General features: G+C 40.9%; 1 protein-coding gene across 1 annotated transcript; it reads right to left on the bottom strand.

Annotated features, from left to right (window-relative positions):
- Positions 1-2,543: 2,543 nt before the first annotated feature.
- Positions 2,544-6,241, bottom strand: LOC141248584 (uncharacterized). Its single transcript, XM_073669380.1, has 2 exons — positions 5,498-6,241; positions 2,544-3,192 (listed from the first exon to the last, which is right to left on the bottom strand). Exons 1-2 carry the CDS (start codon positions 6,227-6,229, stop codon positions 3,190-3,192), a joined length of 735 nt encoding a protein of 244 aa, XP_073525481.1. The 5' UTR covers positions 6,230-6,241; the 3' UTR covers positions 2,544-3,189.
- Between the last annotated feature and the right edge of the window lie 6,940 nt (positions 6,242-13,181).

The following is a 13,181-nucleotide window of genomic DNA, read 5'->3' as shown; positions in this document are numbered from 1 at the left end:
AATATTAATAAACATTCTTAAAGATATATTCTTTGGACACACATAGAGTACATACCTCAACCTCACACAATTAATCTGCAACATGCCCTAACTATTGTATCTCAAACCTACAATTTACATGCAAAGTAAATTTAAAAAAAATAAAAAAATATATATATACAGTACAGACCAAAAGTTTGGACACACCTTTCATTTAAAGATTTTTCTGTATTTTCTTGACTATGGAAATTGTACATTCACATTGAAGGCATCAAAACTATGAATTAACACATGTGGAATTATATACTTAACAAAAAAGTGTGAAGCAACTGAAAATATGTCTTATATTCTAGGTTCTTCAAAGTAGCCACCTTTTGCTTTGATGACTGCTTTGCACACTCTTGGCATTCTCTTGATGAGCTTCAAGAGGTAATCACCGGAAATGGTCTTCCAACAATCTTGAAGGAGTTCCCAGAGATGCTTAGCAATTGTTGGCCCTTTTGTCTTCACTCTGCGGTCCAGCTCACCCCAAACCATCTCGATTGGGTTCAGGTCTGGTGACTGTGGAGGCCAGGTCATCTGGCGTAGCACCCCATCACTCTTCCTCTTGGTCAAATAGCCCTTACACAGCCTGGAGGTATGTTTGGGGTCATTGTCCTGTTGAAAAATAAATGATGGTCCAACTAAACGCAAACCGGATGGAATAGCATGCCGCTGCAAGATGCTGTGGTAGCCATGCTGATTCAGTATGCCTTCAATTTTGAATAAATCCCCAACAGTGTCACCAGCAAAGCACCCCCACACCATCACACCTCCTCCTCCATGCTTCACAGTGGGAACCAGGCATGTAGAGTCCATCCGTTGCCGCACATCCCCCCAGCATTCCAGGACACGCTGCCTTTACCGTTCCTTATATGGCACAAGGTAAATAACATACTACGGAGCCGCTGCTCATGATTAAATAGTAATGCTACCTACTTAGCGCTACCAACTTAGTAAGATTTGTGCATCACTGTCATGTACCCTGGTGTTATCAGCATTATGCTACCTGTTTAGCGCCATCTATTCATTTGTGCATTCATGCGTCTCTGCTATATGCTCTGTTGTCTTACATTCTGTCATGTTATTATGTGTTCACATACTGAGATTGCTATCTTAATTGTTGTACTTCATACTTTGTATTCTGACATGAAGATTATTATCAGTGAAGACACAGATTGATATTATTTATGTTTGCCTTTACTTTAACTATTTATTGATTGGCAGCTCATACGTACACCTGGTTTACCTTTAATGCTGGTCCAGGGATGTTTGTCTCCTTGCAGGGTTTGACCCTGTTTCTATAGTTGTCCTACCACCTCTTTTCCTTCTCTTTGATATATTGTTATGTAACTTTTATATTTTCTAATAAAATTTGATATATTTTGGATTTAAATCCCTTTCATGTCATTTTGGGGTCTACTAATATGTGGATTGAGATATAACTTATAGGGGAGACGCGTCCCCTTTTATTTAAAGTTTCTCTCCCCCACTATAGGCTATTAATCAGTTTTTCTAGTTTTCTAGGGATTATTGACCATATATTACATGGTTAATTTGTAGGTCTTTTTTTTTTTTCCATCCGTTCACCTTTTCTGCGTTGCACAAAGACACGGTGGTTGGAACCAAAGATCTCAAATTTGGACTCATCAGACCAAAGCACAGATTTCCACTGGTCTAATGTCCATTTCTTGTGTTCTTTAGCCCAAACAAGTCTCTTCTGCGTGTTGCCTGTCCTTAGCAGTGGTTTCCTAGCAGCTATTTTACCATGAAGGCCTGCTGCACAAAGTCTCCTCTTAACAGTTGTTGAAGAGATGTGTCTGCTGCTAGAACTCTGTGTGGCATTGACCTGGTCTCTAATCTGAGCTGCTGTTAACCTGCGATTTCTGAGGCTGGTGACTCGGATAATCTTATCCTCAGAAGCCAAGGTGACTCTTGGTCTTCCTTTCCTGGGGCGGTCCTCATGTGAGCCAGTTTCTTTGTAGCGATTGATGGTTTTTGCAACTGCACTTGGGGACACTTTCAAAGTTTTCCCAATTTTTCGGACTGACTGACCTTAATTTTTTAAAGTAATGATGTCCACTCGTTTTTCTTTACTTAACTGCTTTTTTCTTGTCATAATACAAATTTTAACAGCCTATTCAGTAGGACTATCAGCTGTGTATCCACCAGAGTTCTGCACAACACAACTGATGGTCCCAACCACATTTATAAGGCAAGAGATCTCACTTATTAAACCTGACAGGGCACACCTGTGAAGTGAAAAACATTTCCGGTGACTACGTCTTGAAGCTCATCAAGAGAATGCCAAGAGTGTGCAAAGCAGTCATCAAAGCAAAAGGTGGCCACTTTGAAGAACCTAGAATATAAGACTTATTTTCCGTTATTTCACACTTTTTTGTTAAGTATATAATTCCACATGTGTTAATTCATAGTTTTGATGCCTTCAATGTGAATGTACAATTTTCATAGTCATGAAAATACAGAAAAATCTTTAAATGAGAAGGTGTGTCCAAACTTTTGGTCTGTACTGTATAAAAAAAAAATTAAAATTATCCATTGAATGTGCCAAAACCTATTAGACCCATTATGTGAATATGGATTAACAATAAAAATTGTGTGTGTTGGGAGTGCGAAGTGTAAAACAGTTACAAAAGGAAAGTGCATAGAACAAATACAAGAATGTAAATGAAATTAGTGTGTGTGAATAACATTAATAAGCATACACTACTGCTAAGTCAAAAAATTGTGCAGTTATGCATATAAGCTTGTTAAGTTACTTGTGTAAGTGAATAGTGTATGTGAAAATCATAAATAATGATGCGTTATGCATTGTAAATATATTATAAGTTAATTAAGTGAACAATTAGCAATATAAAAACCCTGATGATAATGACATGGAAAGAAAAAAAACAAAAAACAAAAAAACCCTAATAAATATTGACATATGGGAAATTGGATATTGCAGAAAATAACAAACATACAATTGTATATGATAAATAATAATCCACAAAAAATAGTATCATGATTCTCTCCGTTTCTCTTTTCCTCTCTTTTATTCTTCATTCCATTCATCTCAGGTGCGGGCTCTTGCAGCAAATATTTCAGACAACTATACCGATGGAGACCATGTCATCACAGCAGAAACAGCACAGGGTGAGTATAACAACGTCACTGGATAGAAGAATAAATAATTAAAACCAATTAAAATCAAAGAAAGTAAAAAGTACACTGTGAATCTATAAGAAAGAGGCAAACCCAGAACTCCTCTAGCCCCCAAAGATACCTTGTCAATGGCTTTCACCCGCAAGAATGATGGATCAGAATTATGGAAGCATTTAAAATGTCTAGGGAGGGTCTTCAAATAATCATTGCTCTCAGCGTCCTTTGCTTTTTCAATGTCACGTATGTGTTCCCTTACCCGGATTCTAAATTCGCGAGTAGTCATACCCACATAAATCTTGTGGCATGGATATTCAGCCACATAGATTACTCCTTTTGTCGAGCACGTTAAAAACTGTCTGATGGTGAATTTTCGAGTCTTAGAGGAATTAAAAAATTCCTTGGACCTTTCAGTATTGAGACAGGCTTTACATTGCCCACAAGGACAGAATCCTTGGATTTGTTCACTAAAGAGTGATACATTTTTTCTTGCTGGCTTGTACTCACTACGTACCAACAAATCCCTCAAGTTTCTTGACCTTTTGGCAATGATACATGGCCTGTCAGATATAATTTTGTTCAATACTGGGTCCGTTTGCAGAACGTGCCAATGTTTCTGGATAATGTTGGAAAAGTTTTTCCATTGATCATTATAAGGAGTAATCAATCTGACTTGGTCCGAGCGAATTTTCAAAGGTTTGGTAGAATAAAGAAGCTGGTTACGGTTGCTGTCTTTCGCCCGTCGATATCCCCGACGGATTTGCCTATGGCCGTACCCACGTTCTCTGAATCTTGTGTAGAGATCAGAGGCTTGTTGCTCAAAAGTCTCGTCTGATGAGCAGATTCTTCTTGCCCTCAAAAATTGTCCCACAGGGATACCACGAATGGTGGAGGGCAAATGTGAAGAATCCGCCCTAAGAATTGAGTTGGTGGCAGTAGGTTTGCAAAATATGTTTGTTTGTACCACGCCTTCAGGGGACACTGTGATGTCAATATCCAAAAAACTGACCCTATGCCTGTAGGCATATGTCAATTTAATATTAAGATCATTATTGTTAAGTTGACACATCAATTTTTGTAGGTCATCAGAGCTGCCATCCCATACGAACAGTACATCATCGATATACCTAATCCAGCTGAGGATGTTTTCACAGCCAGGTATGGGAGAGCTCTGAAAAATCTCACGCTCCCAGGCTCTAAGGAACAAATTAGCATATGAGGGGGCACAAGCCGCCCCCATTTCTGTCCCTTGTGCCTGTAGGAAGATTTCATCCCTAAACATAAAGATGTTATGTGTAAGGATGAACTCAAGTAGTACCATGATCAGGTCACTTAATTCAGTGTCCAGATTGCTATTATACAGGAACCAAGATGCAGTCTTGAGACCGTGTGTATGCATGATGGAGGTATATAGTGCCTCTACATCAGCTGTTACAAGTAACATTTGATCTTCTAAATGAAGTTGGTCTAATCGTCTCAAAGCTGCAGTTGTGTCCTGTATATACGAAGGAAGCGTGGCTACAATAGGTTTAAGATAAAAATCAATTACCCGACAAACCATTTCGCAAAGACTCCCATTGCCCGAGACAATTGGTCTGCCAGGCGGGTCATGAATGTCCTTATGTATCTTAGGGATGAGATATAAAGTAGGCATCCGAGGTTTTAATTTTTGTATATAATCAAAGAATTTTTTTGTAACAATGCCATTTTCATATGCTTGCTCCAAAATTTTAATCAATTCCAATTGAAACCTGTCAGATGGGTTATGGGAGAGTTTCTTGTAGCAATGGTGATCAGATAGCAATTTGTAGGCCTGTTTCTCATAAAGAAGGTTGGGCCAAATGACCAGATTTCCACTTTTGTCCGCGGCTTTCAACACACAATCATCCCATTTTCCAATTTCTTGGATAACCTCCCTCAATTGCCTGCTGTCATGATATCGAGGACCCCCAAATTTCAATTTTTCGATATCATGGGTTACCAATTTGACAAAAGTGTCCACCGCTGAACATGTATTGAGGTTGGGAAATTTACTGGACTTGTTCATGAGAGAAACAGGGAAATTGTTCGTTGGTTCAGCTTCCTGATCAGCCAGTGACTCAAGAATTGCCACAGCCGCTCTCTCCTCTTCAGTATCAAATATAAATCCCAGATTAGATTTTTCATAAAATCTTTTTAAAATGAGTTTTCGTGCAAACAAATGCACATCTTTTACCGCAGTGAAAATATCAAGAGACTGAGGAGGAGAGAACGTAAGACCCATTTCTAACACGTGTTCCTGCTGAGGTGTGAGTATATGAGTGGATAAATTGATTACCTTTGGTTGATTGCAACGCTTTTGATTGTGGTTTGGTCCATCATAATCTCGAAACGTATTTTTACCACCAAATCTTGTACGAGAGGGTCGGCCATTCTGTGTTTCATGCTCAAGCCCTGAGACGGTGCTACTGGCTACGGATGAGATGGATGACGTGGAGGAATTTCTCAGCAAAATATTCTTATCATCAGCTTTCCTATATTGCCAGCGAAAAACTCTTTTATTTTCGTAATCACTAATATCCCGCTGGTATTTTTTAGATTTAGATTTGCTGATATTTTCCTCCCATTTTTCCATCTTCTTGTCCATATCAGCAAGGAATTCTTCCAGCATTTCAGCTGGAATATCTTTCAGCATTTGTTTATGTACTTGGTCCAGCTCATGATCAATCTCTCCCAGGACATTAAGATTTCTCTCATTAATAATTTCAATGAAAGTCAGTGAACAGGACGAAGCGGCTGCCTCCCATTTTTTGTTTAGCTCTGCATCCTCCAAACCAAATGTGGGAAACAGTTGAATGCGTAGCCCCCTTGGAACAATTTTTTGTTTATGATAATTGTCCAAGGAGGCTTTGGTCCACCAAATTCTTGTTTTTTTCTGGAGCAGATTTTTATATTTTTTAAAAAGTTCTTTGTGATCAACATGTGTACTATTAAAAATACCTGCGGTACCGGGTTTAAACAATTCAGATGCTTTATCTTGCCAGGACAACATCCTGGCTTTTAGGTACATGTTCCGGAACTATATCTGTTGCAAAACAGAACATCAATATTAACAATCTAAACAGGTACCGGATAGTATCCGAACGGAGGAAATTAACCTCCACCACCAAACTCAATCAATATAGTAACAACTAGTGTGGGATATATAAATCCAAACCACCACAAAGAGTAACTAAGGTTTAAAATATATTATATTTATTGGTATTCTTTAAAATTAAAGATATAAAAAAACAGTGGATAACCCATACCACAGATGTAGGGTGTTAAACCATGAATCATTACAAGAGATGTATATACATGCTACTACTTGGCAATATATTTGGGAGGTAAATGATACTGAATTGGGCCCTAATATGCATAGAGAGATATATATTTAACAGGTGAACAGATCAATCCACATCAAAAGATATACACATGCATAATAAATAAGAGCCCAGATTACCTTAAGCCAATGTTTGTATGAATGAAAGCATGGTAAACACCCACCGCTCCGACGATCGTTTCAACACCTTTTTCAAGGAGCGCTGCATATGGGGTGTGCATGTGTTCATTTATATAGGAGTGATGAGATTGAGTTAATCCCCCACAGCTGTGTGAAAGGAACTGCAGAGCCATGTGGCGCGCATGCCTGATGACTGCTTCCTATCAGGCAACTTCCTTCCACGGACGGTGACCAGCAAGCACTCGGTTGCTATGCAACGTGCGTGCCAGTGGTCACATGATCCGTGTGGGGAAGTGCCGGAAGTCAAAGACTTCCTGCATGCGCGACCTGTCTGCTAAAGCATCGGTAAGTATTATAACTACATTGGGGTGAATGAGTGAAGAGACTGAATGAATATTATCGCTGGAGAGTAAGATAAATATGTATATGAGAAAATGAGAGTATTTTATATATAACAGTACCAATGCGTGATATATATATAAGTGTACGGGTGCACATGTATATTATACCACTAGGGACTGAGATGTATATGAGAAGGAAAAATTTATATATAACAATGACTGCTGCATACAATATGTATGAGTGTACAAATGCATGTATATACTATATGTGCGTATATATAAATCCAAGATTGTTATATCACACAGGCCATCAAGACCCAAAACAAATACCATATATAATTATCCTATGCGCCAAGCATAGCCTAAATAAACGGGTTAATTTACAAATATTAATAAACATTCTTAAAGATATATTCTTTGGACACACATAGAGTACATACCTCAACCTCACACAATTAATCTGCAACATGCCCTAACTATTGTATCTCAAACCTACAATATACATGCAAAGTAAATTAAAAAATAAAAAAATAAAATAAATAAATAAATAAATTACAATTATCCATTGAATGTGCCAAAACCTATTAGACCCATTATGTAAATATGGATTAACAATAAAAAATTGTGTGTGTTGGGAGTGCGAAATGTAAAACAGTTACAAAAGGAAAGTGCATAGAACAAATACAAGAATGTAAATGAAATTAGTGTGTGTGTGAATAATATTAATAAGCATACACTACTGCTAAGTCATCAGGCATGCGCGCCACATGGCTCTGCAGTTCCTTTCACACAGCTGTGGGGGATTAACTCATTCTCATCGCTCCTATATAAATGAACACATGCACACCCCATATGCAGCGCTCCTTGAAAAAGGTGTCGAAACGATCGTCAGAGCGGTGGGTGTTTACCATGCTTTCATTCATACAAACATTGGCTTAAGGTAATCTGGGCTCTTATTTATTATGCATGTGTATATCTTTTGATGTGGATTGATCTGTTCACCTGTTAAATATATATCTCTCTATGCATATTAGGGCCCAATTCAGTATCATTTACCTCCCAAATATATTGCCAAGTAGTAGCATGTATATACATCTCTTGTAATGATTCATGGTTTAACACCCTACATCTGTGGTATGGGTTATCCACTGTTTTTTTTATATCTTTAATTTTAAAGAATACCAATAAATATAATATATTTTAAACCTTAGTTACTCTTTGTGGTGGTTTGGATTTATATATCCCACACTAGTTGTTACTATCTTCTTGAGACTGTCTCTAGGACCAATGCTGTGTTTCAGAGGGAGTTGCCGGCGATATTCATTACTCCTAGTGAAGTCTTCAGTAAGAGCAGTAACTCCTCCTTTCTGGTGTTTGAGGACATGTGCACATTTTTCTGGAGTCGTCTAAAAGCTAAGAAATTTCCCCTGTTTGTCATTCCTTTTTGTCTGTAGAGTTCAGTGGAGATTGACTAGTGCTCCTCTCCTCCCTTCCCTACCCTTAGTCTAACGCCAGGGAAAGGGGGAAACAGCAAAAAGGCAATGGTAGTTACCAGCCAGGATGTCAAGGAACATGCACAACAGGACGCAGCGGGCCCCTTTTTGTTAGAAGGAGGTAACACAGGTGCAGAATGAAGATAACGATAAAGTAGGGACTCGCAAAATCGTGGGGACCCTTGACGGGGATTGCGACCTTACGTATTTTGGCCAAAATATTAACTAATACCTCATATGATATTTTTGCACTTTTTTATCTGACAGGACACAGCCAGGCCCATTAATGGTGACCTTGTGAATTAGGGGCTGGCACCTCTGTGATACACGGATAGGGTGCCGGGCATCCAACCTAATCGAATAGTAGGGGCGTCTAATAGGATGCTGGCTAGGCACGATGCCACATGTATGTGACCTGCACCCTATTCCAAGTTTCATCTGTGTGCAGTTTTAGTGCTAGGCAATCAGGATGAGAGGATGAGAGTGATTGTTCATTAGCATTCTGCACCTGTGTTACCTCCTTCTAACAAAAGGGGGCCTGCTGCGTCCTGTTCTGCATTTTCCTTGACATCATGGCTGGTAACTACCACTGCCTTTTCCTGTTTTCTAATTTGATTTTGGAATTTTTAAAAAAATCTGTTTACTGTTCTGGCTGGGCTCTTTGTTTTTAACGCCAGGGAAAAACAGGGCCAGGAACACTATTGGTTAAGAGCCAATATAGGGTCGATATTTGAGGCAGGGTGACACTAGACCAAACTAGGAGGTCTCCACTCCCCCCTTTCCCTAGTGTCTGGGCTCCCTTTCCCTCTTCCCTCTGTGTTGCACTAAGTCTTTCCCACACCTTGCGTGACATTATCACCGGCCGAGCACATTTTGAAAGGAGAAAAAAAAAGTAGAAAACTGACACTTTGTTTTTTTTTTTCTCTGTGTGTTTTTGGGCATGGACCTTTTTTTTTCTCTTTCTCCCTTGGTATGGGTTCAGTTGCAGAGCTCGCAGAGCGGCTGCACATGCTGTCGCTGGAGGTGAATGATGTCCGCGGTGAGGTACAGCAGCAGCATCAGCGGTTACAGGTCGCCAATGTGGGGGTCTCTGCAGGTAGGCCTGTCCAGCCTAAACCCAAAGTTTCCCTCCTAGACAGGTTTTCAGGAGGTAGGGACAATTTGTTTGTATTCAAGGAGGCATGCAAACTGTATTTCAAACTTCATCCTTACTTCTCCGGAAATGAGGAGCAACAGGTTTGAATTGTGATCGCTGTACTTTAGAGAGATCCTCAGACGTGGGGGTTTTCTTTACCGCAGGACTCGGTCTTGGCCCTCATCTATGATGACCCTTACCGAGTCTCCTTGGCTGAGTTTAGGCTATATAGCCTTCTGCAGGGGAATCGGTCAGTAGAAACGTACAGTTCGGAATTCCATAGATGGGCAACGGATTCCAAATGGAATGACTCAGCCCTTAGAAGTCAATTTTGTGAGGGGCTTACTGAAAGGTTGAAAGATGCCTTGGCATTATATGAAACCCCTCAGTCCTTGGAGGCTGCCATGTCGTTGGCCATACATCTTGATAGACGACTTCAGGATAGACAGGTGAGACCACCTTCTCCGTGGCCTTCTTGTCGGGGTTGTGTACCTCTGTCGGGGGGAGCAGTCTGGGGTGAACCAGTACTGGGGGAGGTGTAGGAACCCATGCAGTTAGGGGGTGTCTCTGCATTATACATCTCCCTGGAGATTCGCAAGATAAAAGGTGTATGTTTTTGTTGTGGGAAAAAAGGCCATTTTGATGGGACCTGTCCTTCAATTCCTAAACAAAAGGAGACTCGATTAACTCTTGGTAGTCTGGAGTTAGATAAACAAGTGGTGCATTTGAGGCCAAACTGCAGTTCCCGCTTTGTCCTGACAGCAGAGGTGGTGCTAAACCGACAAAAATTTCTGTGTTTGTTGACAGCGGAGCCGGAGTCAGCATGCTTGATGCTGAGTTTGTGAAGACTCATGGTCTTGCTTGCTGTACTTTAGATAAACCTATTTCCATTTTTGCCATCGACTCAGCGCCACTTGCACAGAAAGCATTTACTCAGATTGTACATAATGTAAAACTGAGGGTGGGGTCAGTTCATCGTGAAATTATTCCTTGCTATGTCCTGGACAATCTTCCTACACCGATTGTTTTGGGTATTCCGTGGCTTGTTAAACATAAGCCATTGATGGACTGGCAAGCGGGGAAATTATTGAATAGGGAGATTACTGCCATGCAAATTGTTTAGATATTTCCCTTGCTACTGTCTCTACAGAAATATTACCTGCTTTTCTGTCTGGTTTTGAGGATGTTTTTTCTGAGAGGGGGAGTCAGGATTTTCCTCCTCATCGTGTTTAAAACTGTCCTATTACCTGACCCCCGGTGCTAAACTACCGAAATCCAGACTGTATAATCTTTCTGGCCCTGAGAGATAAGTCATGAAGGATTTCATTGTGGAGAGTCTGAAGAAGGGACAGGAATCCTCTGATTCCTGATTTGTTCAGCCAGGTTGTGGGAGCTTAGGTATTCTCCAAGTTGGATCTAAGGGGAGCCTACAATCTGGTTAGAGTCAGAGAAGGGGACGAATGGAGTTTGGTTATGTCTTTTGGTTTGACTAATGCACCTGCGGTATTCCAGCATTTCATAAATGATATTTTTAATTGTTTGGTGGGGCGGTTTGTGGTGGTCTATCTGGACGATATTTTGGTTTACTCACCAGATTTTGAAACTCATCGGGGGCATGTTAAGCAGGTTCTTCAGATATTAAGGGACAACAAACTTTATGCCAAACTGGAAAAATGTGTTTTTGCTGTTCAGGTGGTGCAGTTTTTGGGGTACTTGTTGTCGTCTTCAGGTTTTCAGATGGATCCGGAGAAGATCCGTGCAGTCCTTGATTGGGAACGTCCCGAGAACCTGAGGGCTTTACTAATTTTTACTGGAAATTCATCCAAAATTACTCTGTAATTGTGAAACCCCTTACTGACATGACTAAGAAGGAGTTTGATTTTTCCAAATGGTCGGATGCCTCAGTCCAGGTTTTTTCTTCTTTAAAGAACTGTACCTATACTCAGTCAACCCGATGTTTCCCAACCCTTTATGTGGATGTTGGTGCGTCGGATTTCGGGATTGGGGCTGTGTTGTCTCAGGGTCCGTCCCCTGGTAAATGGCGTCCATGTGCCTTCTTTTCTAAAAAAATTGTCTTCGGCTTAGAGAAATTATGACGTGGGTAATAGGGAACTTTTGGCGATCAAATTGGCGTTCGAAGAATGGCGACATTGGTTGGAAGGGGCTGTCCATCCTGTTACTGTTATTACTGACCATAAGACCCTGTCATATCTCCAGTCAGCTAAACATCTCAAACCTAGGCAAGTCAGATGGTCCCTGTTTTTTAATTAGGTTCAATTTTGATGTCACTTTTCATCCACGGGTCAAAAATGTCAAGAGTGATGCTTTGTCCCGGAGCTTTCCTGGTGGTGGTGAACATGAGAACCCTGTCCCAACATTAGAGAAAGGGGTAGTCATTTTGGCACTGTATTCTGAACTGGAGGGTGAGGTGTTGGAGGCTCAGGGGGACACTCTTGCCTCCTGCGCTTCAGGAAGGTTATTTGTACCATTAAATCTGCACCACAAAGTAATTAAAGAGCATTATAACTCTGTGCTTTCTGGGCATCCAGGTGGTAAGGCAACCGCGGACCTCCTCTCTCATCGTTATTGGTGGCCGGGGTTACATCAGGATGTGATTGAACACGTAGCTGCTTGTAGTATTTCCGCGCGTTCTAAGGTTTCGCATACCCGTCCATCTGGTACTCTTCTTCCGCTACCTATCCCTAGTAGGTCATGGACACACTTGTCCATGGATTTTATTACTGACCTACCAGTTTCTGCAGTCAAAACGGTGGTTTTGGAGGTAATAGATAGGTTCAGTAAAATGGTTCCCTTTGTCACATTGCCTGCACTTCCAAATGCCAAGACAGATGTTCATAAATGAGATTGTGAAGCTTCACGGGGTTCCCTCCGATGTGGTGTCAGATTGGGGGACCCAGTTTGTTTCCAAGTTCTGAAAGGCATTCTGTTCTCGACTGGGGGTGCAGCTGTCCTTTTCTTCTGCCTTTCACCCTCAGTCGAATGGTCAGAGCGAGCGTGTCAATCAGAATTTGGAGACCTACTTCAGGTGTTTCATCTCCGAAAATCAGGAGGATTGGGCATCTTACTTACCGCTGGCAGAATTTGCCATTAATAATCATCGTCAAGAATCCGCTGGCAGGTCACCGTTCTTCGGTGCATACGTTTATCACCCACAGTTTGGTACCTTTAGTGGGGGAGGAGCTTCAGGAGTTCCTGAGGTGGAATGGTATGCTTTGTCGCTTTCCTCGGTATGGCAGGGTGTTCTGAGTAATTTAAAGATCATGGGAGACAGGTATAAACGTATGGCTAACAGAAAATGCTTGCCAGGTCTGGACCTGAATGTAAATAACCTTGCGTGGTTGTCTACCAGGAATATAAGATTGAAAGTTCCTTCTTGGAAACTGGGACTTAGGTTTATTGGTCCCTATAAAATAAACCGCCATCATTAACCCAGCAGCGTTTTGTCTTGAAGTTCCTCAGGCCCTTAAGGTCCACAATGTGTTCTACAGGCCCTTACTCAAAAAGTATATGGAACCTCTTGAGCCCTCACC

This window comes from Phyllobates terribilis, unplaced genomic scaffold, assembly GCF_046119375.1.
Source record: "Phyllobates terribilis strain yellow unplaced genomic scaffold, ASM4611937v1 Scaffold_3752__1_contigs__length_70871, whole genome shotgun sequence".
Classification (NCBI taxonomy): Eukaryota; Metazoa; Chordata; class Amphibia; order Anura; family Dendrobatidae; genus Phyllobates; species Phyllobates terribilis.
This window is presented reverse-complemented; position numbering and strand designations above follow the sequence as displayed.

What these genes read in the sequence shown, in the direction of transcription:
- LOC141248584 (XM_073669380.1), bottom strand. Translation starts at nt 6,229, where the DNA reads ATGTACCTAAAAGCCAGGATGTTGTCCTGGCAAGATAAAGCATCTGAA.